The sequence below is a fragment of the Aspergillus caelatus genome (genome assembly GCF_009193585.1).
Source record: "Aspergillus caelatus strain CBS 763.97 unplaced genomic scaffold BDV27scaffold_24, whole genome shotgun sequence".
NCBI classification, from domain to species: domain Eukaryota; kingdom Fungi; phylum Ascomycota; class Eurotiomycetes; order Eurotiales; family Aspergillaceae; genus Aspergillus; species Aspergillus caelatus.
The window spans coordinates 41,309-67,417 of record NW_022475287.1 but is presented as its reverse complement, the minus strand read 5'-3'; the positions used below and the strand labels follow the sequence as shown (position 1 = coordinate 67,417).

Genomic DNA, 26,109 nt, shown 5'->3' with positions numbered 1-26,109 from the left:
ATGAATAATACATACAGTGAAATCGAAAAGATTTCCATGAGAAAAAAAGTCTGATACACCTCAACCATGTACCTTTTCAGTTCTTTAAGAAACTCAAAGGCCGCTCAAGCAGCCCAATCGGAGTCAAGGGGATGCCCCTTCTTTCCGGAGCGGAGGACATCAGGAAGGTAGGTAGGAGTGATCTTCACCTTGGGCTCAACAGGTGCAGGTGCAGGTGCGACCAGAGTGGGCTGGTCTTCAACAGCGCTGACTTCGCTGTCGTCGGTTTTGCCGCCCTTCTTCTTGATCTTCTTGCTAGACACAGTAGTCCACTGATCCTCGCCGTTCTCTGCGCCGAGAATGCGCATCTGCTCCTCCTCGGATGGGAGGCCCTGGTCCCACACCTTGGAGGATGCGGCAGCGGACGAGTTTTCAGGCTCAAATGTGTCCAGTAGTTCAACCTTAGGGGCCGGAGCGGACTTGTGGGTGCCGTTGGGAACATTACCGTTGGTAACCTTGTTCACGCTCTGAGTCTGCCAGGCATTAGGTTGAGCAGCCGGCTTTGACTTGGCGGTTTCACGGCGCTCAGATTCACGAGCGGTGTGAAGCTGCTTCTCGAGCAATTTACGTCTCTCCTCCTCGGCTTCCTGGACCTGCTGCTTCCGAGCTTCGTTCTTCAGGCGCTGTTGGCGTTGCTTCTTAGTTTCGACTTGCTTGAAAGATTGGGGCTTCTGCTTCTTCTTCTGGGAGTCCGATTCCAAAGAGCCCGTCACACGGAGAACTGACGCTGCTGGGGCAGGAGCCTCGAGCATGTCAGAAACATATCCAGCAGCAGAGGCACTGGCATTAACCTTAGGGGATCCAGCTGGAGACAGGTCATCATCAGCATCGGCTCCGGTGGTGGATGAGGTACGAGTAGAGACACGGGAGGCAGATCGCTCGTTGTTGCTGGCGGTGAGCTGGCTGGAAGTTCCCTTCTTGTTCTTCTTCTTTTGAGCCTTGCTGCCACTGTTGCCGTCCTTGTTGCTTTCCTTAAGGGGAACACCGTTCTTCACAGCGGCAAAGCGCTTGGCCATCTCTTTCTTGTCGATCTCCTCATCCGCCACATCAGCCTCCTCAATCTTGGGGGTCTGCACTGGCTTTTCCTCGAGCTTAGCGGGGGCAGGAGAGGGTTCCGGAGACTTCTTAGTCTTCTTGGGTTTCTTCGCGCTCACCGCGCTCTCGGCCTTTTCCACGATGGGTTTTATGGGGGCTTTAGTTTTGGGGACAGGGCCATTATAGTACCAACCCAGGCCACCTGCTACCACGAGCAGGATAGCCCAACTGAGGTAAGGATTCATCATCGTCAAAACTATAACCACTTTGCGTTAGTCAACGACAAAACAATGATAAATCGATGACTCTTGCCCGGGGGGGGAAGGGGGGGGTTAGCATACGTTTAATGTGTATTCTTGAGATAACGTAGCAAAATCGTGATCAAATGAGTCAAATAAGATACGTTTCAAATGATAATCAAGGTTCGTCTTCGCGACAGAAGTCCACGCGCGTAATGGAACTTGGCGCAAAAAGTGATTGCAAGAATCCGCTGAGGATAGCTGCAAAAGGGGTGGGGAAAGAACAAATAGTGGAAAAGTGGAAAACAGGTAGCAAGCGATCTCTCGCAGGTCGTTAATTCAGCTTCAAATCATTAGGCTGAGGAGGTGACGACACAATAGGTGGTTGGAAGACAAGGGGAAAGCCAAATCTCAGCTTCTCCGAAAGGCCAGATTGCGTCGCAGCGCGGATACCGGTCGATTGAATTGCTGTAGCTCTTGTCTACAGCAACTCTGGCACTTCTTTGGGAGAGTATTTGAGTGATCTCAAAGTGCTTCAGCTCTTTGTGGGTAATCAGACCGAGGCTGGGGTTGAGCTACGGTGTCGAGTGCGCTTCGAGGGCGTTGGGAGGCGAAAAGAGCGGGAATCAACCAAGGAACATCGAACCGCCTAGCAACCTCAACCAATCCGTGGAGGAGGAATTGACAATGGGCGGGACGAATTGCAGTCGGACGAAAATGGAGGGGGGAGGAAGTAGATATAGGGGAGGGTGAAGGGGGAAAGGAGGAGGTGAAGGAGGAGGTGGAAAAGGCCGCACGAGTGGTAGAAGAGGACACGCTTTAGATGAAGGGGTGACCTTTCTTACTAGTGGTCATCCGGCAGTGAATTTAATTACCTACTGGCGAATATTAGTTCAATGGTCTGCGCGCCAACACCCGCACCTCCATCTGTTTTTCTCCACTTCCACCAAGTCTGATAGCACTCTCAAGTGCTGGTTCACTTGGTCTTTTGTACATATTGTTCATGATGGTGGCGTTTTGACAAGGATGCTGTCTGGGTTTTCTACCCCTACTTGTCTTTTTTCTTCCTCTGTTTTCCCCTTTTATTGGTAGTAAGACTCAACCGTCTGTACCGACACTAATGGCCCAATTGGAGTTAACAAAGGATTCTTATCCAGTTAGCGAACGGAGCTAAGAGGTTCCAGAAACAATTGGTCATAAAACCGGAGAATGGAGATAGTATCAGTATCAATGACTACCACCGTCACCAGGGGCAAATTACTCTGCGCGGGGAGAGATCTTCACCCAACCCCCGTTCAACCCCTGTCGATGGACGTCTAGACAAAAGTTTGATGGCGGATTCCTATGTGCACGAATAATGTTCAGCGATTCATGTCCATTGTTGCTTCACTGCCTCCATGCATGCATGTAATTGGTGGTATTCACATTACGCTACAGATGACACCCACTGAAAGAAAGCGGAGAAACATTACCGTACCGGCCGGTATTGGCGATTTCTAGTATCAGTACGGAGTGCCACAATAGGCAGAGTCTCAAACGAATAGTACCTGAGTAGGTATTGTATGTATGGTACAGTACCATGCTGACTCGGAAACAGGCCACATCGCCTCAATTCCGGTGTTTACCCGTTTCTCAATATGATTCTTACGTTCGAGATTCAAGACGAAGGAAAGGAATTCAATCCAGCGCTCCAACAAATAAACCCCTTGCAGGGTACCGACCATTCATGTCACGCGATAAGCGGTATCTCAACTCCTGTATGTACAAGGTGCCACGAGGCTTCCTCGAGTCCACAGCATCTTTCTTATTCTAAGGCTGAGTAGACCTTGGCTGCCTGCTTCAAAGTCACGTAAATGTAACGTCGTCCAACTCACTTCGGGAGGACCATGGGGAACTTGACAAATAACACGTTGAGGAACCGCTAATAGTCCCAATGGCTGTCGCTAACAGGCTTTGAGGCTTGGGGACCGTGGAAGCTGTGTATCTGAACTCCCCCTTATAGACAAAAGTTCCTTGGCCATCACAGAATATTTATCGGCTGGTCAGCCCTCTGTATTCGGTGTTATTAAAGCATCACAAGCTTCTAGAAGTTGGTCTAACCAAATCTGGTTTGGTTTACTGCTGTCCTTTCACGGTATCGTTCCGAGTCGTCAGGTGGAGGGAAGTATAGATAAAATAAATATAATACTAGTAGTAGTAGTAGTAGTAGTAGTAGTAGGATAATTGCAGGGCATGTCAATGCTTCTTTTAACTCCGGGGATTTAAAAAGTTCGTTCGATACAGTAAATTCTGACGCATCAATATTGTCCGATACTGTCCTACTACTACTTACTGCTAGGTTACTGTACCTGAGTGTCTGGCAAGAACACCTTGGTCAATGACTAAGGCAACCCCCAATCATGGTGGAGAACCAGTGATAACGACCTAAAGCCAAGACCATCCCACTTTGGCTCCAAATCATCCTTCTCCATAAAGCCTGTATTAAGAGATTTTGTTCGCAATATTCTATATTTTTCGTTCGCAGCTACGGTTAGTCTTAAAGGTATACGCTTAGATTATGGCACCCAAGAAGATCATCATTGATACTGACCCGGTAAGTGAGATATGTATATGTTTCTCGCTGCTGCCCGTACCCCGCTGAGCAAGGTACTGATTTGTAGTTCCAAAGGGGATCGATGATATTCTCGGTCTTCTACTCGCTCTGTCCGCAACACCAGAGGAAGTTGAAGTCCTGCTGATCTCCTTGACCTTCGGTAATATTGAGGTGAGAAGGTAAGTGCTGTCGCCCAAGTATCCTAGAGGCCAGCACTGATATGAGTAGCTGTCTTCGCAATGTCGTCTCGATGTTCCATATCCTCGAACGAGAGATGCAATGGCGTCGGGAGCAAGGTCGTCCTGAAGGGTTTGGTGCCCTGCGCGCCGCCTCACCAGTCGTTGCGGTTGGTGCTGAGGATCCCTTAGAAGACCAGAAGATGCTGGCGGACTATTTCCGTACGTTTCTTGGTCCTCTCAATTTTCTCGGTGATTTACACAAGGCTGACTTATTGTAGATGGTACCGACGGTTTAGGAGGAATCCATACCAGCGTATGTTAGCGTGCTACTTCTATACCTTGCCATAGCCTTACTGATTGATGCCGCCAGCACCCCCACCTGACTCCTAAGGAGACTTGGGAGCATCTCTTTGATCCTTCCGCTGATCCAGTTGAAGTCGAACCCATTCCGACGGGCAACCCTTCACGCCCGTCCTTCATCCCTTCTAAGCGTCGGGCACACGAGGAGATACTTCGTGTTTTGCGTGAAAATGACCCAGACACCGTCACTTTGGTGGCAGTCGGGCCTCTAACCAACCTCGCATTGGCCTCTGCAGCTGATCCAGAGACATTCCTGCGCATCAAGGAAGTGGTGGTGATGGGTGGAGCTGTCAATGAACCCGGTAATGTAAGGACATTTTCCCCTTGGGACGAAGGTAGTCACAAAAGGTTAACACCGCACACAGGTAACCCCGGCCGCTGAATTTAACACCTACGCCGACGCATTCGCAGCCGCACGGGTCTATGCTTTGACATCACCTTCACCCAAGTCCACTATCCCAACGAACTCAAGCCTACCAGACTACCCCGCCAATCTCAGCAAGCAGCTCACACTGCGCATCTTCCCGTTGGACATCACGCTCCGCCACGGAGTCTCACGCGGCCAGTTCCGCGAGGCAGTCACCCCACACCTGGAGAAAGGCTCGCCATTGGCCGAGTGGGTGTCAGCCTTCATGGCTCACACTTTCCACACGGTCGAGAAGCTGCATACGGGCCGGGCGGGCGATGATGTCGAGCTCAGTCTGCATGACCCCGTCTGTGTGTGGTATGCTATTACCGCAGATGATGACAAGTGGAGGCCCTCCGCGACCTCGCCAGAGGATATCCGAATCGAGACCACTGGACAGTGGACCCGGGGTTTGTGTGTCGTTGACCGACGGAACAGACACCGCATCGATGGTGATGAGGAGCACTCCAGTGACCATGGTCTCTGGTTGAGCTCGAGAGCCGGAAACCGTGTCTGGCGAATGGACGCTTCGCCGGTCGAGGATAATTTCGGGGCTGTTCTCCTTGAACGGTTGTTCGCTTGAACTGACGGTACTGTTTGAGATAGGCTAGAATGTATATACGATTACATAAATGCCGTGGGTTGATAGGATAGAAGTATATTTTTGTCACCTCTGAAATGTCACGGCTACGGGATAGGCTTGTTTGTAGTAATTCCACGCAGGCCATAGCTATGTGAAGTCAAAAGAACGCATAATAACAGCAATGATGAAAAAAAAAAACATACAACAGGAGGGATTCGCTGGTGGTCACCCACCCAACTACTAACCTCCCGGCGTGTGGCTTAAGTACGGCTGAGCGGACGGGAAGCCCTGTTCTCCACACCCTATGGTCGTATGTACTAAATATCTATAGACTAGAGCTTTATATAGTGTAATTTACACTATCTTCAGTTGAACAGTAAAACAGGAACAAGTTCAGTCACCGTTTTTGTTGTTGACCGGATTGGAATGCTATAGAAGGCACCCCGGAAGGTGTAGCAATCAAGCTCTGGTGACAGATTTGCAGCCGCCACAAATTCCTGCCAGAAAATTACATCGTCCATGACAACAAACCAAGATGGCGATGTGGTTTTCTGTAGTATACTCGGTGGAGGCTAGCCTCGAAGCTTCGGTGTCCAGATGGAATGCAAGTAATGAAGTCTAGACTATCTAGAGTGATTCTCAATCTAACCCTTTGAGAGGCTAAAATAATCTGCCTCCCTCCCTCTCTCCCTCCCTCTCTCCCTCTCTTCCTTTGGGGCGAGTCTGCGATCTTAGAATGGTGTCAGTCAATAATCTTGATGCGCTAGCCCATGTAGTGACATATGGCATAGATAATTCGTGAAACATCAGGTACCATTTTATTACTCAATGTTAGCAATGCTTTGAGCTGGTGTGTGTCAGTCGACGGCTGTCATTAACATTCCACGCATCAATTAGATGCACTGAGTGGAATTTTGGGCCTGTAGGGAGTTGGTATGGAAGCCGTCATCTCGAACTCAAGTTTATCCCTAATGGTCAGATGATACGCAGTACACTTTTAAATTGTGTGCTCAGCTTGGAAGACAAAGCGCCAAGAATGATATCAATGCCATATCTGGTCACCTACCTCGATGCGAGAATTTGGCAAAGGGCATAGGAATGCAGAGGGGCCTGTAGGAGGCTAGATGAGGGATACGTTTGTTTGTAGAAAGCTTGTCTTCGTAGAAAGGGGAGGTCTATATAAGGAGAGTTGCTGAGAGATATTGTACTTGTTGTACCTACCTGAAAGTTGTTTTGAAAAACGAAGAAAAGCCAATTAGACAGTTGCTTTCGAACTCCCCAAATACTCAATATCTACAATGGACAAGCAAAGTCTCCTTAACGCACTCGTTGGCGTCCTGAATTCGACTTCCGTTTTTAACTCAGGGGTTCAAGAGCCCAATATTACTAGTAACAGCACGAGTCTCCTTGCGACGCCGACAAATGTGACACTAAGTACCGCTGGGATGTCAAACTGTACTCAGGCCTGCGCGCTAGGCGGCCTGGTTTGTGCAGTGACCCTTCCTAATGAAGCGAACTTTTGGTACGTGGCTTTGGTTCGCTTGTTAAAAGCGCACTATATTCCGCGCAATGTGAGACGATCGCTAACCCTGGCGTAGCTGGGACTCATTCTCCGGGTGTAATAAGCGTTGCTAGCCAGTGGCAAAAGGATGGGGGGTGGATTTGCAATACCGCAAGCGCAGTGACTCGCTGTAAAGTTCTCCGGAGGGATTGGAGAAGATCCACTGGTTGAATTGAGGGTGCGCACGTGCTTCGATGCCCGTCTGGATGGGCGATTCAACATCGGGCTACCTAAGTAGGTACTTGGGGTATCATGGTGGATTAAGGGGTACATGGGGTTGTGCAATGCAGGAGAGGGAACCGATCTGGTTTCTATAATGTGTACGGAGTAATGTAATAGATTTGGATAGAGTGGAGAGTCCTTTGTTGAATTGATCTCATTACTTCAATTGCTGATGTCGTACCGGAAGTGGAAAGGAGAAAGAGGACACATGCCATGCAGATGTACATCAGGGTGTCTGCGGTGCAACTAGTGGTAACCGTCGGAACTGGAGATGATTAACTTCGAGGGACGTTTAAAGTGGTAGTACCAATCAGCATGCCCGTTCCACCCTCATGGCTCCGTTCCCAAGATTTGCAGAGGGAGGGGTTGTTGCAAATGGAAGGATCACTGTACTGAAACCAGGGAGTAAGAAGAGTGAAGCTGAGCACGAGCCCCAAAGCGATAGGAGAGTTGGCTCTGGCCAGCCCAAGTCTCGTGCCCCCCTTCCCGTGATCCCTACTACGCTGACCCAATCAGAAGGGGAAATGGTACCGCGTGGGCTTTCCAAGCACGCGACACCAGTCCCGGAGGTCAACCTAAAGCAACAGCTTCCTTCAATCCCAATTCCCAGTCCCGTCGATCATCCAGCTGCTTGTAATTCTATCGTCGCACTCCCACTCCCTCCAAACGCTTTCTTCCCTTTTCTACACTCAAATATCCTTTCCGGCTCTTTCCCGTTGCTCTCCACCATGCCGGTGCCTTTCCTTGGATCCATTCATCCAATTTATTCTTGTTCTGATCCTTCGGGGTAATCTCTCCCCATGTACCTTTGAACAAGATAAACCCTCCCCTCTCGCTCGTATCTACCCCTTTGCCTGCTGATTCCTTGTCTTACCTACCTGTTCGCTCTTCACTGACTGTATTGTCCACTCTACATCTTTTTTATCACCCATACGAGACGTTACAACCCCCAGTCTTGTCCTACATAGCCCTACTATAGTACTACTATACTGGTCTAGTCCTCATTTCTGTCTCAGTTCCTCCTTTCTCTTGCAAAACCAAGCGTCACCAGACCTTCCCAGAGACGTTCACGCTTCCTCTGAACAGAAGAGATGTCACGTTCTCGTCTTCCACCCACCCCGGCAATGTCGGGAGAGTTGATAGTCAAGGACCAAGTGTCCGTGGATGCTGTCGACTCATTTGCATTGCCGCCAGCTGCTATGAGTCCGGCCAAGATGGAAAATGCCAGTCGCAGGTCATCCAAGTCGGACCAGTCGGCTTATTTTCCTGCTTCCCCAACTTCCCCAGATCTCAATATGGGACGCAGTGCGAACCCCCCCCGTCAAACGGGTATTAAACGACCACTAGAAGACTTTGATCTCCCACCCCCTCCCACTCGCACCCGCAAAATCATCCAAATGAAGCCCAAGACGCAGACTCAAAGTCAAGCCAAGCCAGCACCCACAACTAATAAGCCTTCCAAGGAAAGTGGCAAAAGCACCTCAAACAATAACAACACGTCTCCTGCCACTTCCAAGAAGAAACAGCCTAGTGCTACGAGCGCTGCCGGTAGAAAGATTGCTCGCAAGACAGCACATAGCTTGATTGAACGGCGAAGGAGGTCCAAGATGAATGAAGAATTTGCAACCCTGAAAGATATGATCCCAGCTTGTAGGGGTCAGGACATGCACAAGCTTGCCATTTTGCAGGTTGGTAATCACCCGCAATGCATATCCTGTTTTGGTTAACTAACGTGTCTTGGGCTCTAGGCAAGCATCGACTACGTCAATTACCTAGAGCAATGTATACATGATCTTAAAACTGCGGGTGACAGTCAAACGGCTGCTCCCCAACGCATGCCACCTGCTCCCCCCTCGCCGTCGTCACCTGAGGTTCTAGGGGAAATGGCCGGCAGTACATACTCGGCTTCCGTGTCCCCCGATATACTTCCCAGTGGATGTCCTACCAACGTAACCTCACCGGCATTTTCGCCTCGCAGCCGTATCCCCTCAACGAGCACAGCTATAGATTTCTCTTCGATCCTGCCGAGTCCAGCGTTAGGCCCGACCCACCCTTGCGACAGTGCTCTACGGTCGTCCCGTGAATCCTGGGCAGCAACATCAACCAACCCCTCGCCGGTGCTCCAGCCACAGGTTCGTCATGCATCTTCAGCAGAGATGGACCATGAAGCATCGGCTGCACTGCTCATGTTGAATCGGGATTGTCGTGGCAGTGTAGGCTCGGTACCTGAAGAGCATGTTAAGCCTATCCCGGGGAATCGTCAGTACTCCTTACAAGACACTCAAAGGAAGATCGGGATGAGTGTCAAAGACTTATTAATTTCGTAGAGATTCATTTGCAGTCGGCAGCTCAGACCTGATATGTATTAAAAGGAATCTGTATCTGGCAAGAAAAGCTCCCTTTCCCTTTTGCTCATCAACTCATGGAAGTCTACGGCTTACTGCTTTGCATTGGGACGACTAAAAATGATAAATGCCGTATAATGTGTCTCATCAAGTGACGAGTGCAGTGGTTTGATTGTGTGCTTATGACCTGCGACTACTCCAGCGGACGCTTCGCATCGGGGCAAGATCCATTGTTAGGGGGCTTTGACCGCAGTATAAAGAATAAAACTCCCCATGAATGGAGTCCAGTGACAAACATGGGAGAGAGAAACAGGCTGTCTACAAGCTACTAGACTGAGTAGTAGTAGTAGTAGTAGTATACTCCGTAGTGCACCGCAACCTAAACATACTACATACTACGACGGAACCCAAATCCTATCCTGAAGCCAATCGACCGGGAACTTCCAATGAAGAGACGGAGATTGTGCACGCATGTTTGCCTTCCCAAACGAGTTACACACTTCCCAATGGAGGATTGGATTTGACTAGTCTTCTGACTCCCACCATCCAATCAGAAGACTTGCCGCCTTCCCGGCGCACCCCTCCCTCGGAGATGTTAATTAATCGTAGGTCATTCTACTAGACATCCATGGATGGTCGTTCGTTACATACCCCGCACTCGGAATTCTTTTCTTCTTTCTAGACATGTTCCAGGCCGTTCTAAGCATGGCCACTTGGGGATCGAAGTGGTCTGCAAATTCAAGAGGGAAGGATTACCGAAATGAAAGAGCATCATGACCAGATATGTTAACCGTGGACAAAAAAGTTTAATGCGTGAATGATAAGAGTTCGACTCCACTTGGGGTTAGTATGACGTTTGTGACAAGGAGATTCCTACGATACGTCCTTCACCTGATACCCAGACTACCACTTCTAATAAACGGTTGCGTGTGTACTGTGCGACACAAATTGTACGAAGGAGTGTAGTGGGTGAGAGGCATGTCGTACTATAATTAGCCACCATTGTGTGAACCTCATGACGGTGATCATTTCCACGCCAAGGCGAATCCCTCATGCACCGTGTATCCTTGTCCGAATTCCGGTCAGATCCTTCGTAATGACGGGGCCTTACCCAAGTTACCATACGCAGTGCTTAACTGGGAGAGCAAGCCAACCTTACTTAATCCCACGCCACCCGAATCGGCTGGCTGAGTAGCAGGAACATGCAGGCGGAAAATAAGGCACCATAAGTTGTGCGAGACAGCTGTGATGATTCATGTACTGATTCGACTGGGGCTTTGCTATGCCACGTGATAGTGTATGTCCGTCGTTGGTCTTGTCCTTCAGCCAAATCACCTCCAAAGTCTTGGTTCGAGTCCATTCCTGATGATCGACATGGTGATGGGTGGACTAGTAATTAGCGGATATGTCGAAGTCATCCAATGACGTTATGGCTCTCTAATCACCATACGGTCATCATCGCAGCGACAATAATACTCCAGTAACCCCTTATGATGGGACTGCCAAACTTTTAGTGAATTATCTCCTAGTCAAGATCGTCTGGGAAACCGACACAGTGAAGGCAAAGTCAATGTCAACGATCACTAGAACTTTACTTTAAACTGCCAAGTTCGATAGCGAGCGAGTTTGCAAATCCCTGTGTCACTCTCCACATCTTCTCGGCACGCTACGAACTAGTATCTCCTCGGAGCCACTGCATTGGGAAGTCGCCCTCCTCAAGGTTTAGAGCGAAAGAGTCCCCGCACCCCCAATTGCTCTTGCGGCGGGATTCACGTCTCGCCCCAAGTCACTAAGTGAGCCCCCTCAGGTGGGCCCGCTAACGTATATATTACACCCTCGAGTCTTCCTCATCCCCCTTTTCTTGCTTCTTTGCTCGAGCTATGAACATTTCCAACCTCTCCACTCTACGTTTTCCGGTTTCCTCTAATCGTCAGAATGTCCAACAAAATCCGTTCCCAACAGCGCAAGAAGAACGCTCGGTCTATTGCCTCCGAGGACCCCTGGCGCGTTGAGACGCCGTTCGGCCCGCCTCGTATCTCACACTTGCATTTTCCCGAGGGCGGTATCCGGCGAATCCGCAACACTCTACACAAGCTATCTCCTTCAGCACGCGCGGAGAGGGAACTCTTGAGGCAGAAGAACCGATACAAGATACCTTTGACGGAAAGAAATATCGACACGTTTGTCACGGAGCAGCAGTTTACCGAAGCCTGTTATCCCGAGAAGCATAGCAACGAGTTGCATGTCTCCGCCTGGCTTGAGCGCCTGGCGTATTGACAACCTTTTTTTAATGATCGACGACACTTCCGCCTCATCTTTGACCCTGATTAGCTCTTGTTGTCAACATGCGTACTGAACCGACTCACAAGTCGCTATTGATCATCAGTTGCTTACGCGTCGGGGACTGGGAATGTCTTGGGGAATTCCTCTCCAAAGTCTCGGTTGGGAAAGGCATGGTGTTAAGGGGCTATGTTCCGGTGGAGTTCAAATCTATCCTTGGCAACAACGTCATTGTACTGGGCGCGGCTGCCAAGTCATGCACAGTGCTGCAAGCCTCACTGTGCGATCCCTACACCAGGCCTTCCCATAAGGCAACATTTCCAGCACAGTTACAACAAGAAGCCCGGGTGGTCTCTCTAGTGGGTTAGTTCGTCCTACTTTAGAAATTGTCTTCAGTTTTCTTTACTAACTCTTATACAGTGTAATTCTCACTTAGGGATTTAACCCAAGCATACTATCTGCGAAGTCTCGCGGCTCGGGCCGCGTCTTTTGTTCTTTTTTTCTTTTTTTTTTTTGGCCTTCTCTTCCCTACATTTTTTGGTCCCTATCCTCCTATTTTTTATTATTTCTTTTTCTCCTTTACACTTGCCTTGATTTGTTAACTGATACCCGCTGCATGTATGGAGTTCAACTGTAGACAGCTACTAATTTCCTACTAATCAATTGTACTTGTTCAATTTTTGGTTGTTTGGCTATTGGGCAGAAGATCTTTTCCCTACTGCAAATATATATATATATATCTGCTTGTACATTATCTACGCTGCCCTAGCAGACTATGAAGTCAAACCACTATAGCATGTAGAAATTAATATGCAGCAGCGTTCACATTAGCCGTCTTAGGCAAAGCTCAAGGCCGGGGTCAGGTCCCCTCGATCCACTAAAGGAGGGGTAATTAATATTCGGGTCGCAACAATATCCTGACCTCGAGGTTTCCCGATCCCAAGAAACCCACGACAGCGATGTCCCGACCGAAGAAGGTTGCTATAATTGGTTGGTATCATACCAGCATCCTCACTTATGAGAATTGTCTCATTTAACTATGAACAAAATCATCTGCTGACTGCCCTCAGGAGCGGGGCCCTCGGGGTTAGTGGCCGCCAAAACACTCCTTCACAACTACCCCAAAGGAACCTTTTCTCCCACTATCTTCGAGAAAGGCCATGAAATAGGTGGTCTTTGGCCAATTGATTCACGAGACACCACTAAAGAAACAAGAACTCCCCGACGACGCCCGCACAATGGGTTCGTGGACCCGTCAATGCCGACGAATCAGAGTCGATTCACCGTGACCTTCTCTGATCTGGCTTGGGAGTCAGTCATCGATGGCTCGGATATTCCTATGTTCCCGCAGGCCTGGCAAGCGGGCAAATACTTGCAGGTGTATGCTGAACGCTATATACCCAAGGAGACTCTGAGACTGGGGCATAAGGTTGTTGGATCGACGCGAGAGACGAGTGGAGGTTCGAGACCGTTGTGGACCATACAATGGGTTTTAGAAAGGTTTGTCTTGGTCGTAGGTTCTCTGAAGAGCGCTAACTGGAAAGTATAGGAGTAATGAGAAAGGAAAAAGCCCGACGGACCAGGAAACGAAATCAGAAACCTTCGACTACCTCATTGTCGCTTCTGGTTACTTCTCAAAACCATACACTCCAGATATCCCAGGATTATCTAGCTTTGCCGAAAAGGTGTTTCACAGTTCTGCCATTCATACTAAAGAGGATATACACCTTATGCTTGAAAAGTGTGGCGCGACCAAGGATGGTAGTGGTAAATTGGTCGTCATTGGAGGGAGTATATCAGGTGCTGAGGCTGCCTCGGCGCTTGCGCTTTTTCTTTCCAGTATGAGTGCTACTGCCTTTCAATATCGAGGCTACGAAGTCCACCATATCTGTACACGGTCCTTCTGGACCATACCCTATTATTTGCCATATGCTGCTCCGCAAGACGATACCCAGGAAAAACCTGTCCAGTTCCTACCACTGGACCTTGTCCTGCATGATCTAGCCCGACGTCCACCCGGACCAGTTCAGTATAACTTTGGACCTGTTTCTCAGCAGCAAGAGATCAAGGTTAGTGAGTACTTCCTTTCTTTGCTAGGTGACCAACACGCAGGTTATGGAAATATCGGCGGCGGCTCTCGTGATGGCACAAATAACACACAACCTTCATTGATAGCTATAAGCGACGACTACGCGGAGTACGTGCAATCAGGCTCAGTACGTCCTACGATCGGCCGTGTCTGCGCTATAAATCGCACACAGTCCGGTCAGGCAAACGTTGATATCAAGGGTCCTGATGGCAAAATGATCACTCTCCAAAATGTCACAGCTATAGTCGCAGCCACCGGTTTCACACCATTTTCCTCACTCTCATTTCTTCCAGAAGATGTACTCTCCAAACTCGAGTATTCAGCCGAAGACTCCTACTTCCCTCTCATCTTGGATGAGAAAGGCACCTCCAATGCAGAGATCCCCGATATAGGATTTGTGGGACTTTACCGAGGGCCCTACTGGGGAATTATGGAAATGCAAGCGCGGAGAGTTGCGGAAACGTGGTATCGAGCCAATTCCGAGAAAGGAATTCGATTCTCAATGGAGGAACTGAAGAACAAAGCACAAGAAAGACAAAGTATGCGTGACTACAAGAATGCGGATCCAGACTCCCGGGGTCAGTTCCCAATGGGAGATTATGTGGGGTTGATGGAGACCTTTGCTAGGGACATGGGGATCCCTCGGGCCCCACTTCTGGAGGCTGGGGAAAGACTTGGACCGGTTCTTCCTACTCGGTATATGGCCGAAGGACAAACGAAGCCTTCAATGCTGGCCGAGTCGCATATTGCTATAGCTTCTTTAAGGGACACGTTCACCCACGACAGTGATACCTCCAAGACCGGGTTAACTAGGGCTATTTTCAGAGCGTTACACGGAACTTGGAATTTTTCGCGAGTCTCTTCGAGATACGACGGCGAGATAACAGGGACGGCAAGGTTTTCACCTACATACCCGACATATCCGGGGTATGAGAGGGAATATACCTACAACGAGGTTAAGAGAGTTGATAGAACGCTGAGGCCACTAGATCGATCTATCTATCGACTTGGCCAAACTGGGACCCATAGCGGCGAGGTGCAAATATCCATTCTCCATTCGGACTCGGATATAGAGATGGAAGAAGCTCCTCTGCTACCGCACGAATTGAGGCTCGTGGGTCCTCCGCGCCTCGAAGATGAAGGATCAGGACGCGAGCAATACGTTGTCCGAGCTGGACGGTACATGAGCTCAGAAGACAATATCCCGGGAGGCTTTGAACATAGCTACGAATATGTGTTCCGCCTTGAAGGCGTGGCAATCTCCTCCTGGGAATGCAACGTGAAATATAACAAGATAGGGACTGACAATTATGGGGTGTCAGGTGGAGAAGTCAACGAATGGAGGAGGACAGTATACAGGCGATAAAATCCCACAAAGACGAGGAGTTGGCTCTCCCTAGCGCCTTACATCTGGGGCATTTGAGCGGAATGCCGTTCCGCAGTCCCAAGCACATCTCCAACCCCGGATTTCAGAACAGCATCGCCATGGAATTTCCCCGCACTTTTCGACGATCTGCGGACCAATCCTCGACCCTTGGTTATAAAATAGGATTAAGCTCGCCTCCGTCATTTTTCATTTATCATCTCGCCTAGGGTCTTCGTCGAATAAACGTGTGCGCCTTCTTGGCAAATAACATCCCCCCAAGGGCGGAAGACCGGCAAGAAAATGCGGAATTTCAATGCTCACGCACTCTGAGTTTTGCGGGGAGAGCTGAACATACTGGGTTACTTGCAGCTCAACGTGTATAAAAATGACCCGATTACCTTACAAAATGTAACTGTAACCCTACCATCACACCACCTCCCCAGGAGACAAACAACTACATCTGTAAGCCATGTCTACAGACCTCGAAAAAGTAGATGATTGCACAATAGAAGACATCAAATTCCCCTCGGAGACACCAGACAGATCCGACCGTGATGCCGAGAAACGACTTCTCCGCAAGTGTGACCTCCACGTTGTCCCTATCCTCACTCTCCTCTTCATGTTCGCTTTCCTGGACCGTATCAACATCGGTAATGCACGGCTGATGGGTCTGGAAGATGACCTGGGCATGAGCGGGCATCAGTATAATATCGCGCTGTTTGTGTTCTTCATTCCGTATATTCTGTTTGAGGTGCCAAGTAATATGATTCTGAAGAAGGTGAAGCCATCATGGTGGTTGAGTGGGATCATGTTTGCCTGGGGTTCGTTAATTTCATTGACTTTGCATTCCTCCCTAGTCTTAAATGGATTGAGGGCTCTACCTGAACGTTTCAATGCTGATTTTCGGTTTAAAGGTACCATCACTATCTGTCAGGGCGTCACGGCCAGCTTTACTGGCTTAGTAGTCTGTCGGGTCCTGATAGGACTCTTCGAGTCTGGCTTCATGCCTGGTGAGCTACAATTTCCTACTACCGCTCTTTCGCCCCTGTGCCTAATAGTTAGTCTAGGCGCGGTTTACCTAATAAACATGTACTATCGCCGTCACGAACTCCAATGGCGACTCAACCTTTTCTTCAGCGCCAGCATTATCGCCGGTGCGGTCAGTGGTGTATGCCGTTCTACACCCTATACCTTGGACCAATATGTGATGTGAGCTGATGCTAGTATTCTTCCAGCTCCTCGCCTACGCCATCAACAACATGTCCGGAGTAGCCGGGTACGAAGGCTGGCGCTGGATCTTCATCATCGAAGGCCTAGCCACAGTAGTGATAGCAGCGATATCCAAATTCCTCATCGTGGACTGGCCTGAGTCGGCTAAATTCCTGAATGATGATGAGCGAGCCTTACTTCTCGCCCGTCTGAAAGAAGACCAGGGCGAAGCGCGAATGAACCGACTCGATAAGAAGTCGATGCGGCGAACATTCTCGGATCCGAAGATTTACCTTGGGTGAGGAGCATCATCCCTCTGCCTTCTTTAATATCAAACAGACCTCACTAACAATCCCAACAAAATAGTCCGATAATGTACTTTGGCATCGTAAATACAGGCTACGCCGTCTCCTTCTTCACCCCCACAATCCTCCATCAACTCGGCTGGACGGCAGTCCGCGCCCAAGTCATGAGCATCCCAGTGTACGTCGTAGCAACCATCACCACGCTCTCCGCTGCCCTCCTCAGTGACCTCCTCCGCCACCGCTACCTCTTCACTCTCGCCGGCTGCCTGATAGCAACCATGGGCTACGTAATCCTGCTGGCGCAATCCACCGTCCCCGTCGGCGCGCGCTACTTCGCCATCTTCGCCGTCACTAGCGGCGGGTATCTGACGCAGCCGATTCTCATGGGCTGGCTAAGCAACAACATGGCGGGCCATTACAAACAAAGCATCGCGTCGGCCATGCAGATTGGGTTCGGAAATTGCGGCGGGCTGGTCGCCAGTAATATCTTCTTTGAGGAGGAGGCGCCGGGGTATCGCACGGGGTATGGGGTTAGTTTGGGCATGACGTGGATTTGCGGGATTGCTTGTGTACTGTTTCTGGGATATTTGATCAGGGAAAACCGGGTGAGGGGGAGGGGTGGGAGGGATTATCGGTATCAGTTGCCCAGGGAGGAGTTGGAGAATTTGGGGGATGATTATCCTGCGTTTACGTTTACTTATTGAGTTAACATGAGAATAGTGAGTCGTAGTTTCTATAGAATATAGAAACTTGTTGTATGTCGGCTCTTGGGTGACTCTTTTCTTTTCTGCCCGCCTCCTCCCAGAACAAAACTCAGGCAACACATCTTCCGAGTGCCATCTATAAATAACATAACATGCATATACGGTTCTAGTTAATTTGAAAATCTGACTACTAACCCCGTACACCATTGGAATGGCATCTGACAACTGTCACTCTCAGTGTGACATGTTCTGAGGAACCTATCTCAGTGGAATGATCGTTGACAATCGAGCCTGCCCCAATCCTGGAGTTCATCTGCCCCGAGCTCTTAAAGGTAACCCCTGGACATCGGATGGAAGGATCCTGAGGAGACTCCCGTGAACACAAATCCAAGAATGAACATTGAGTATCCCAAGCATTCACCAGCCCTTGAAGTGATTTCATCAGCCTCTTTCGCAACAACACTGGGAAATTGCCAGCCAACCTGGTAAATGGCTGTTTATCTGTATTACATTCTGGACAGTGTCTTTCCGACGGGTCCGGTGAACGGTACCTATTTGGACGACTGGAGACTCCAAGGTGAGCTTGAATACATGATGGCACCCTGCGTCAAACTAAAAAAAGAATCTACTCGCCTGGGATGTATTGACAGTATATGACCTGGGACCTCGTATTGACCTGCCAACTCGGATGCCACGATCAGGCATGAATGCGGCACACGAGCAATGAGAACCAGGCCCAAAAATGAGGGGGACGAGGGATTGGGGCTTGGTCTCATCGGATTTGATGTCGTGCGCCTGAGAGTTTCTCCGATGGCTGGAGTTGTGTCTCTTTCGCTATCCCAATATGGAGATGATTGTAGCACAAGTGATGGATCACGAAGGCGTGATGTGTATTGCCTTTGCTTATGATGGTCTCTGTGGGAGAAGAAAAAAGGGGAGTGCAAATTTAAGATGAGTTATGCCAGTTATGCATGTGACCATGCTGACATTATAGTATAAAGGGCCCCCAAGGGTATACTATACAAACCCTCATAGAGCCCCTACCATCACCACCAGCAACCCTGCAATCCAAGCACAACCCCCAAATCCAAGATGGACAGCTTCGACCTCGCCAACGCACCCCCCGAAATCCAAGCCTACACCATCCCAATCATCTGCCTGAACCTTTACACCAATGGCAGCTGGCTCTACGTCTATTTCGGCATGATCTACCGCTCCATAAAAGACAAGTCCTACGCCATGCCCCTCTACTCCCAATGTCTTAATATCGCCTGGGAAATAACCTACGGTCTTATATACGTCGACGACTGGATGATCTTCGCCACGTTCCTTGTCACCTTCCCCACGAACTGCCTCGTCATCTGGGCGGCCATGAACCACGGCGCAAGAGAGTGGGACCGCTCGCCCCTGGTACAGCGCTATCACCTCTGGTACTATGTGGTCGGGACGATGGTCTCTGTTGCGCTGCACATGTGCGCTGCGTCGGAGCTGGGAATTGAAAAGGCATTCTTTGTCGGTGCGATCGGGTGTCAAGCGGTGTTAAGTGTGGGGTATCTTGGGAATTTGATTCATAGGGGTAGTACGAGGGGCTTTTCGATGCATTTGTGGTGAGCTTATAACCTTTCCATCCTCAAAATCACCATCCTCCTCATTATGGCTTTCCTACACAATCAAGCCCAAAAGCAAGAACACACCATACTTGATAGCCTACTGAAATAATGAAATAGGTATTTCCGCTTCACAGGCTCCCTAACCCTCGTCCCCGAGTTCTACCTGCGGGTAAAGTACTGGCCCGAGAGATTCGGCTTCCTAGGCCAACCCATCATGCTCTGGTGCTGTGCTGTCTTCCTAGGCTTTGACTTGGTCTACGGGATCTGTTTTTGGTATATTCGGCGACAGGAACGCGAGACGGGAATGCTGCTTGCTGATGGACGGAAGAGGAAGTGATTGTCTCTAGAATAGTTAGGCTGAGAGATGTGTTGGACGATTGGTTGGATGGATTTGCCGGCTTAGGATGAAGATTACTGATTGCTTAGAACATCTTATCTGGATCAGGGGGGATCGGCTTGGCCATGTGGTATGTTGATCTGTGGGGATTCATGGGTTGGTTAACTTGGTTTCGCCGATGTATGTGCGAGGTTGAGTCTAATGTAATTTTTGGGAGGGATGATCTCTTCTTCTTCTTCTTCTTCTTCTTCTTCTTCTTCTTCTTCTTCTTCTTCTTCTTCTTCTTCTCTCTCCCCCGCGTGGCTTTTGGGGAAGACACGGAGTAGAATAGAAGAATATATTGAATACTAATATTCTCAGCCTAGTGTCTCATCTTCACAGAAATATAGTAGATAGAACCTCATGCACTTCAGTAGGCCAACCCAGAAGATATACAAACCACAATCGATACATAAGAAATCCATCCAGTATATCGTTCTCCAAAAACAAACCATCTCCATAAATCAAATCAACAACTTCGATCGACAACACTCCCAAACCCAAACCGCCACGGAAAAAGCACGCACAGCAAATAAACCCATCCACGGATGCAACGAAAAGCTAAGGCGAAAATGTCCATGCCAAGAATAACCGGCCCCAGTTTTTAAACATCGGGTTGTAAGACATTTTCGCGGTTCAACCATGGTTGAGATTGTAGTTCGGTGGTCTATGCTTCCAAGATTTTGCTGTCGATGGTTATTTCAGAGTTAGGTGGATTGAGTACTTTTTTTTTTTTTTTTTTTTACTTCGCAAAGGATCGATTAGATTGGATGATAAGTGGAGTTTTCCAAGAACAGTGGTATGTACAATTATTCGGGTCTATCATTATACTAATCATATGTGTCTATGATGTACGTATGCGACGGTCTATTTACGAGAAACTTTTGTCGACGAAAACAGAACGGTAGCGTAGAACGGGTATCCATTCTACACATACACGTAGCAGAAAGGACCAGCAGTGGTGCTCATGAGATCGCGCATCGCGATGGGACCGCCATTGGCATGACCGATATCAATAACGGTGTCCAAGGTGGTGTTAGGCGAGGCAGGGTTGTTCATGAAGGTACCAGTACCGGAGATGGCGTTCTGGCGCTTCTGGAGGTCCAAGTTCTGCCAGATCCACCACACGCGGTCGATCATGCCGTGGTGATGCCAGAAGGCAACGTCGCCGGGGCTCACGTAGACGTCGCGGCCGGGGTCACCGCCCATGGAGTAATGGCCGCCACCGTGAACGCCGATGGAGCCGCTGCCGGGAACGCCCTGCATGGTCATCTGGAAGTCCCAGATGTCATCATTGCCGAGGATGAGTTCGACGATCTTGGGGAAGGTGTTGTATCGCTGCAGGATCTCGGTGGTGAGGGAGCGCTTCAGGCAGCGGGGGTTGTAGGTGAGGGGATTGGCTGCTGCGGTCATATTTCCGCCGGGCAGGGACAGGGCGGCCGGACCCAGGTTCAGCTTGTAGTCCTTGAATGGACCGCTGGTGACGCAGCCGCCGCCGCTACCGGGGGGCATATCGATGGCTGGATAGTTGCCTAGGTACAGCTTAATATCCTCCTGGTTGGGGATGTACTCGCCGTTGCCGGACATCGAGGTCTCGCTGCCATCGAAGACCTGAGACTTCTCCATGTTGTTGGCGTCGGCACCCCAGTTCCAGTAACTGGGTTTGAGAAGGAGGGTTAGTTTTGTGCGTTGAGACCCTAGAAGGAGGAGGTTTGGGCTTGACTTACGGGTAATCACCGGTGTAGCTGCACTCATCACGTAGCGCCTGCTCGAACTCATAGATGAAGTAACGATGCCAAGCCAAGAAGGTACCCTATGTCATGGTCAATCTCCATGTCATCTTATAGAAGACCGCTTCTTTGGTGACATACCGTGTAGTGAATGATCTGGGTTTGGTTGATGTGGGTGGCCACGAAGTCATCGTAACGAGTTCTGGCACCCGGGGCCAGGTGCGCCGGAGTGCGCGAAGGCAGCTTCTGAAGGCACAGGACGGAGTTGATGTAGTCCTTCTTCTGGGTCTTCGAGAAGGTCCTCCAGTCGCGGCGGATGCGGAGATTCTGCAAGGTACAGCCCCCACGTTTACTCTCAGAGCCGCCGGCGACGTTGTCAGTGGTGACGTTGTACGCAAAGTCGGCCAGCTGGTCGAGTTGGGACGAGGCGACCGCAGTTGAGCTAGACGCCGTGGTGGGCAGGGTAGCCGTAGCGGCCTGCTGAGAGGCAGCAGGGAAGGCCAAGGCCTGCGAAGCCAGCAAGCCCAGACTGAGAGCCTGAAGAGCGACCATATTGAGACTCTTGAGGGTGAAGATGGGTTGAGAAGGAGGACTGGCAGAAACGGAACGGATTCGGGAAAGATAGTCAATATAAAGGTTTTGGTCACTGCCGCGTTGGGGGCGCTATCGACAATGCCGCGAGAGTTCTAGAGACGCACAGATGCACGAATTAACATGCAAAGGGTTGAAATTTCCGAGCTAAGCATGCATCCAGCTATCGTACCACTTCTTGATATTGATCTCGTTCACCCTGAGTGGTGGTTCAGCTCCGAAGAAGGCCCATTGCTGCAGCTAGCTTTCGGATGACCGGCAAAAAAAGGATAAAAGCCCTGATTTCCTGTCGGGGCGAAGCGACTGGTTCAGAAAAAGATTAGTCAGGACCATTAGTTAGCCGACCTGCAACCACAGCCTGGTGGGAAAAGGTATTGATAGTCCATGAAAGTTAAAATAATAAAACCATCGATGGCGATGTTGGCTGGACTTTGGGCTTGACTCCACTTCCGGCGAGTGGATCCATTCCAGAATACGACTGCAAGAGCAATCTCTATTCGCTGCAACGGTCAACGCAAGGGTGCATTGTACTAATTTAGAGAAGACGGCCAAGTGGAGCCCTGGCAAGACTCAGAAATATGGGTGAGAGTTGGACCTCGGCATTGATAGTACGGAGTAGTTAGTACTCAGTATGGATGTCCTGATAGGGTTAGACGTCTTCTCTTTCTAACAATAGTTCCTTTTCCTAACAGATGGATGTAGTCGCATGATGCGCCGTATGGAGAGCGAAGGAGAAACGATCTTTACACCGTAATGCAATGCATTAATGGCATGGAGTAAGTATTTATGCATATAACAATTTGAGGTACGTAAGTGAAAATATCCTCGGAGGGTCCAAGTTCAAAAACTTCGGAGGGACAATTAGGGTTCGGGACTCCGTGACCCGGTGGATCTTCCAAATCTCCCAAATCTCCCAAATCTCCCTAACTTCCCAATAATCTTCCGTCTTTCAGAAATCACGGTTGAGTCTTGACCCAACCAATCCCCCCCCCCATCCATTGGGTCAGCTTGTGATCCAAGTTTGAATCCCGTTGCTGCTCTCCGCCGATCGTACCCTGAAGATCGCTCAACGAACAAAACATGATCGAATGTCTTCACGATTGGAAGGGATCAGCATAACCGTTATATCGATTGTGTTGCAGCTGTTTCACTCAGTGCATGGACAGCATTGATTCTGCCCTATTTTTGGGCGGGGACTTGATTCTTTGGCCATGCAGTCCCCCAGTCAGAACTTTAATCAACTCGTGGAAGATGTCGGTAACTTGCACACTGGCCCTAACTGGAGTGGTCGTCCACAAGTTAGGAGCCGAGATACGCTCCACTGCCGGAGATTACGGTAGTCTGCAATATGAGAGTAACTCCTAGAGATAGCAGGCATCACCACTACGTATACGAGAATGCCCCCTCGTGGCGCTGGTCGACAGCGCTGAGGAATCCCAAATTCCCAATAGTCTGGGCTACCCACTTGGACTGTGGCCTGGCGTGCGGATGGCACCATCATTCGATGACCCACCCACCTGGCGGCCATTCCGGAATTGACCCATTTGCCCTAGTCCTTACTTAGTATCACTAAGTACGAGTTTACTATCGTCAGTGCCTATCTCATTGGCCAGGTTTCGACCAGAGTATATCGACTGTGCAGGGGTCTGAAACCGTGAATCAGTCGGGCCCTTCTCTCGACCCGATACAGCGATGCTAATATTCAAGATTTAGCCGAGATGACAAACGGAAACCAGGAACGAAGACGGTTTGAGACAGATGAACCGGACTTGGCTAGGAATAGGCTGTTCCTGTTGGTAAACTAATGGTTAACCATGAACTGGGTGGACTCCAGACTTTGTCATGGAAGCTTCGGAGATACTCTCGAATCGAGCACAGGCCGAGCCACGTTTTTTGACTTCTCATTTTATGCATCGCTCAACTTTGAGTTCCCAATTCGACATGCAAACGTCTGTGAGTTCGTGCGACAGTCTCTGGCGATCTTCATCTTCGTGGAGACAAGTTTATGCTATAAGCTCGATCGATGTCCGTCTTCGCCGACCTTGTGTCCAGTCTTCAGGACCGCTTTTTCGATGATCCCTCGGTGATAGGAGTGCCCGCGCGATACGCTGTCATGTCCGACAGCGCCCATCCTGGAGGCGCTGGCTTGCCGGATGAGAATCAAGGGCCTCGAATCCTTGCGGCCACGACGATCACGACTGTGTTCGCATTTCTCACGGTGCTGGCGCGAATGTACGTTCGATTGTTTATCATTCGAAATGTTGGCCTCGATGTAAGCGATCTCTCCAGCTCTAGGGCCACTTCATTAAGCTGACCAGCATCCAGGACTATACCATGATATTAACCATGATGCTGGTAAGATGCAAGAACACTTTCGATGCATCATCAATTCTGACGTCTTCACTTTTAGTCTCTCGCTGGATGGGCTATTATCATACCTGAGGTTATCTATGGCGCAGGGCGACATACAGCATATGTCAAGGACACGGCCACTACGGCCATGCATTTGAACTTCGCCACGCAAGGCATCTACATGTGGGCGATAGGTCTCGTAAAGATCTCCATTGGGCTGTTCCTCTTGCGCTTTGCCCCGCGAAAGGGCTACAAGGTCTTCATTTGGGTTGTGATTGGTAGGCTAAGGCTTCTTACTGGTCATGGGTGCTATTCTAACCAGCATAAATGTTTGCAGTGCTCATGCTCCTCTATACAACAATTTGCTTCTTGGTACGTGCCTGGTGCCCCTCGTCGGTGTCGGACAGTGTAAACGTCTAATCCGCATACAGACCCTCGTTTTCCAATGTAAAGATATCCGGAGTATCTGGGACATGTCGGTGAAGTCTAGATGCTTTACCCCCACGCAATTGTTGGAGCTGAGCTATACCAATACTGGTACGAACGTGATCTAATTGGAATTTCATACTTGGTTCAATGTCACATTGCCTAACGATAACAGCGCTGAATATCTTGACGGATCTAATATTCGCCATTCTCCCGGCCTTCATGTTAAGGTGTGTCGTGATGAGTTTCAGTAACCAAATGCCAGACGCTAACTCCAGGATCGATAACAGGCACCTTCAAGTGAATCGCCGGGTCAAAGCCTCGCTGGTCTGTATTCTGGGATTAGGAATCTTGTAAGTCTTTATCCCTCTTGGTCTCCAACTCGAAACCAAATTAACATAGCCTCATCCAGTGCCTGTGCCGCCGCATTTGTCAAACTCTCAGTCCTGCCCAACTACGGCCGCACAGGCGATTTCCTCTGGGACTACTCTACACTTACAATCTGGGTCGTGTACGTAGAACCACCTACCCTGTACCACTCTTCACGCAGCTAACACATACGCCATTCAAGCGTGGAATCCAATATGGGTATAATCGCCGGCAGTCTCCCAACCCTAAAACCCCTCTTCAAGCAAGTCCTCGGCAGCTACGGCTCCCACTCAAAGACCCGCCCCTACAACACCTACGGCAGCAAACAATACCGCCTCCGCTCCCTCTCCCGCTCTCGCCAAGGCCAATCCCAAACCCTCCACAGCGCACCTCGTAGTCGCATCGAAGTCGAGGCAGACCAAAAGCTCCCACCGTCCCGACACTTTGCGACCACCACCACAACCACAACCACCACCTACCCCGGAAACGACAGCAGCAACTCCAGCGAGGAGTATATCCTGTCACCCACCGGCCCGGAGGGTATCATGTGCACCACGGAGGTAATGGTATCGCATACCTCGGAGGCGCGAAATTCCGCACGCGGGAAGAAGTCGGCGCATTTTGGGCGCGATGATATGGTTTAGGGATTTAGGTTATTTGTCATCGGGGTTGGGTTTCCATCTGACGAAGTTCATGACTTGAGTTTAATTATATTATTCTATATTAGATTAGGGGCTTGGAGTCTTTTGGTTCGGTATGGGAGGCTATTTGTTAAGTCTTTTTTATATGAAGGATATTAGTAATGTTAGAACTAAATCTAAAAGAAAGATGACCATATGCATGCATTTACGGATTTAGCATCAATATATATTGGATGAATATGGTGCAAATGACTGCACCAGGGTCGAGAGACAATATGGATTTTTATTTTATTTTTTATTTTTTTTTTAAAAAAAAAAGATTCCATTGGCAGTGAATCCTCTCATCCTTGGTTTGAAGTATCCTACTACATTATGCCAAGCTGGTATTAGGTAACATAACATGGATCTACCCACTTAGTGAAGCATGAAAATATGCCATCAAGCAGATCCAAAGATAAACTTCGCCAAGAGGGAAACTGTAAGCTTAGCATGCTTAAAT

General features: G+C 49.4%; 10 protein-coding genes across 10 annotated transcripts; 8 read left to right on the top strand and 2 right to left on the bottom strand.

The window, feature by feature from the left end:
• Positions 1-104: 104 nt before the first annotated feature.
• On the bottom strand, positions 105-1,322 carry BDV27DRAFT_142091 (uncharacterized protein; the record flags this gene model as incomplete). The annotated part of the gene is made up of 1 exon (XM_032069907.1): positions 105-1,322. One exon carries the CDS (start codon positions 1,320-1,322, stop codon positions 105-107), a length of 1,218 nt encoding a protein of 405 aa, XP_031931362.1.
• Positions 1,323-3,801: 2,479 nt separating this feature from the next.
• BDV27DRAFT_48050 (putative nucleoside hydrolase) lies at positions 3,802-5,518 on the top strand. Its single transcript, XM_032076727.1, has 6 exons — positions 3,802-3,906; positions 3,982-4,085; positions 4,135-4,304; positions 4,364-4,398; positions 4,456-4,752; positions 4,811-5,518. Exons 1-6 carry the CDS (start codon positions 3,871-3,873, stop codon positions 5,432-5,434), a joined length of 1,266 nt encoding a protein of 421 aa, XP_031931361.1. The 5' UTR covers positions 3,802-3,870; the 3' UTR covers positions 5,435-5,518.
• A 1,172-nt stretch (positions 5,519-6,690) lies between these two features.
• BDV27DRAFT_122527 (uncharacterized protein) lies at positions 6,691-7,602 on the top strand. The gene is made up of 2 exons (XM_032065645.1): positions 6,691-6,956; positions 7,033-7,602. The coding sequence occupies exons 1-2, from the start codon at positions 6,733-6,735 to the stop codon at positions 7,067-7,069; spliced, it is 261 nt and encodes an 86-aa protein (XP_031931360.1). The 5' UTR covers positions 6,691-6,732; the 3' UTR covers positions 7,070-7,602.
• Positions 7,603-8,308: 706 nt separating this feature from the next.
• BDV27DRAFT_168267 (basic helix-loop-helix domain-containing protein) lies at positions 8,309-9,592 on the top strand (the record flags this gene model as incomplete). The annotated part of the gene is made up of 2 exons (XM_032074726.1): positions 8,309-8,905; positions 8,966-9,592. The coding sequence occupies 2 exons, from the start codon at positions 8,309-8,311 to the stop codon at positions 9,542-9,544; spliced, it is 1,176 nt and encodes a 391-aa protein (XP_031931359.1). The 3' UTR covers positions 9,545-9,592.
• A 1,905-nt stretch (positions 9,593-11,497) lies between these two features.
• On the top strand, positions 11,498-11,839 carry BDV27DRAFT_154133 (uncharacterized protein; the record flags this gene model as incomplete). The annotated part of the gene is made up of 1 exon (XM_032071916.1): positions 11,498-11,839. One exon carries the CDS (start codon positions 11,498-11,500, stop codon positions 11,837-11,839), a length of 342 nt encoding a protein of 113 aa, XP_031931358.1.
• A 967-nt stretch (positions 11,840-12,806) lies between these two features.
• On the top strand, positions 12,807-15,532 carry BDV27DRAFT_47995 (uncharacterized protein). Its single transcript, XM_032076726.1, has 2 exons — positions 12,807-13,342; positions 13,392-15,532. The coding sequence occupies exons 1-2, from the start codon at positions 13,101-13,103 to the stop codon at positions 15,295-15,297; spliced, it is 2,148 nt and encodes a 715-aa protein (XP_031931357.1). The 5' UTR covers positions 12,807-13,100; the 3' UTR covers positions 15,298-15,532.
• BDV27DRAFT_168263 (major facilitator superfamily domain-containing protein) lies at positions 15,313-17,515 on the top strand (the record flags this gene model as incomplete). The annotated part of the gene is made up of 4 exons (XM_032074725.1): positions 15,313-16,307; positions 16,365-16,465; positions 16,533-16,804; positions 16,873-17,515. Exons 1-4 carry the CDS (start codon positions 15,767-15,769, stop codon positions 17,513-17,515), a joined length of 1,557 nt encoding a protein of 518 aa, XP_031931356.1. The 5' UTR covers positions 15,313-15,766.
• Positions 17,516-18,607: 1,092 nt separating this feature from the next.
• On the top strand, positions 18,608-19,462 carry BDV27DRAFT_168260 (uncharacterized protein; the record flags this gene model as incomplete). Its single annotated transcript, XM_032074724.1, has 2 exons — positions 18,608-19,122; positions 19,243-19,462. 2 exons carry the CDS (start codon positions 18,608-18,610, stop codon positions 19,460-19,462), a joined length of 735 nt encoding a protein of 244 aa, XP_031931355.1.
• An 858-nt stretch (positions 19,463-20,320) lies between these two features.
• BDV27DRAFT_122517 (tyrosinase family protein) lies at positions 20,321-22,164 on the bottom strand. Its single transcript, XM_032065644.1, has 3 exons — positions 21,373-22,164; positions 21,229-21,314; positions 20,321-21,158 (listed from the first exon to the last, which is right to left on the bottom strand). Exons 1-3 carry the CDS (start codon positions 21,781-21,783, stop codon positions 20,429-20,431), a joined length of 1,227 nt encoding a protein of 408 aa, XP_031931354.1. The 5' UTR covers positions 21,784-22,164; the 3' UTR covers positions 20,321-20,428.
• Positions 22,165-23,507: 1,343 nt separating this feature from the next.
• Positions 23,508-25,772, top strand: BDV27DRAFT_47980 (integral membrane family protein). The gene is made up of 9 exons (XM_032076725.1): positions 23,508-24,094; positions 24,148-24,177; positions 24,233-24,452; positions 24,512-24,546; positions 24,606-24,711; positions 24,776-24,830; positions 24,891-24,953; positions 25,013-25,111; positions 25,172-25,772. The coding sequence occupies exons 1-9, from the start codon at positions 23,846-23,848 to the stop codon at positions 25,611-25,613; spliced, it is 1,299 nt and encodes a 432-aa protein (XP_031931353.1). The 5' UTR covers positions 23,508-23,845; the 3' UTR covers positions 25,614-25,772.
• Positions 25,773-26,109: the final 337 nt, after the last annotated feature.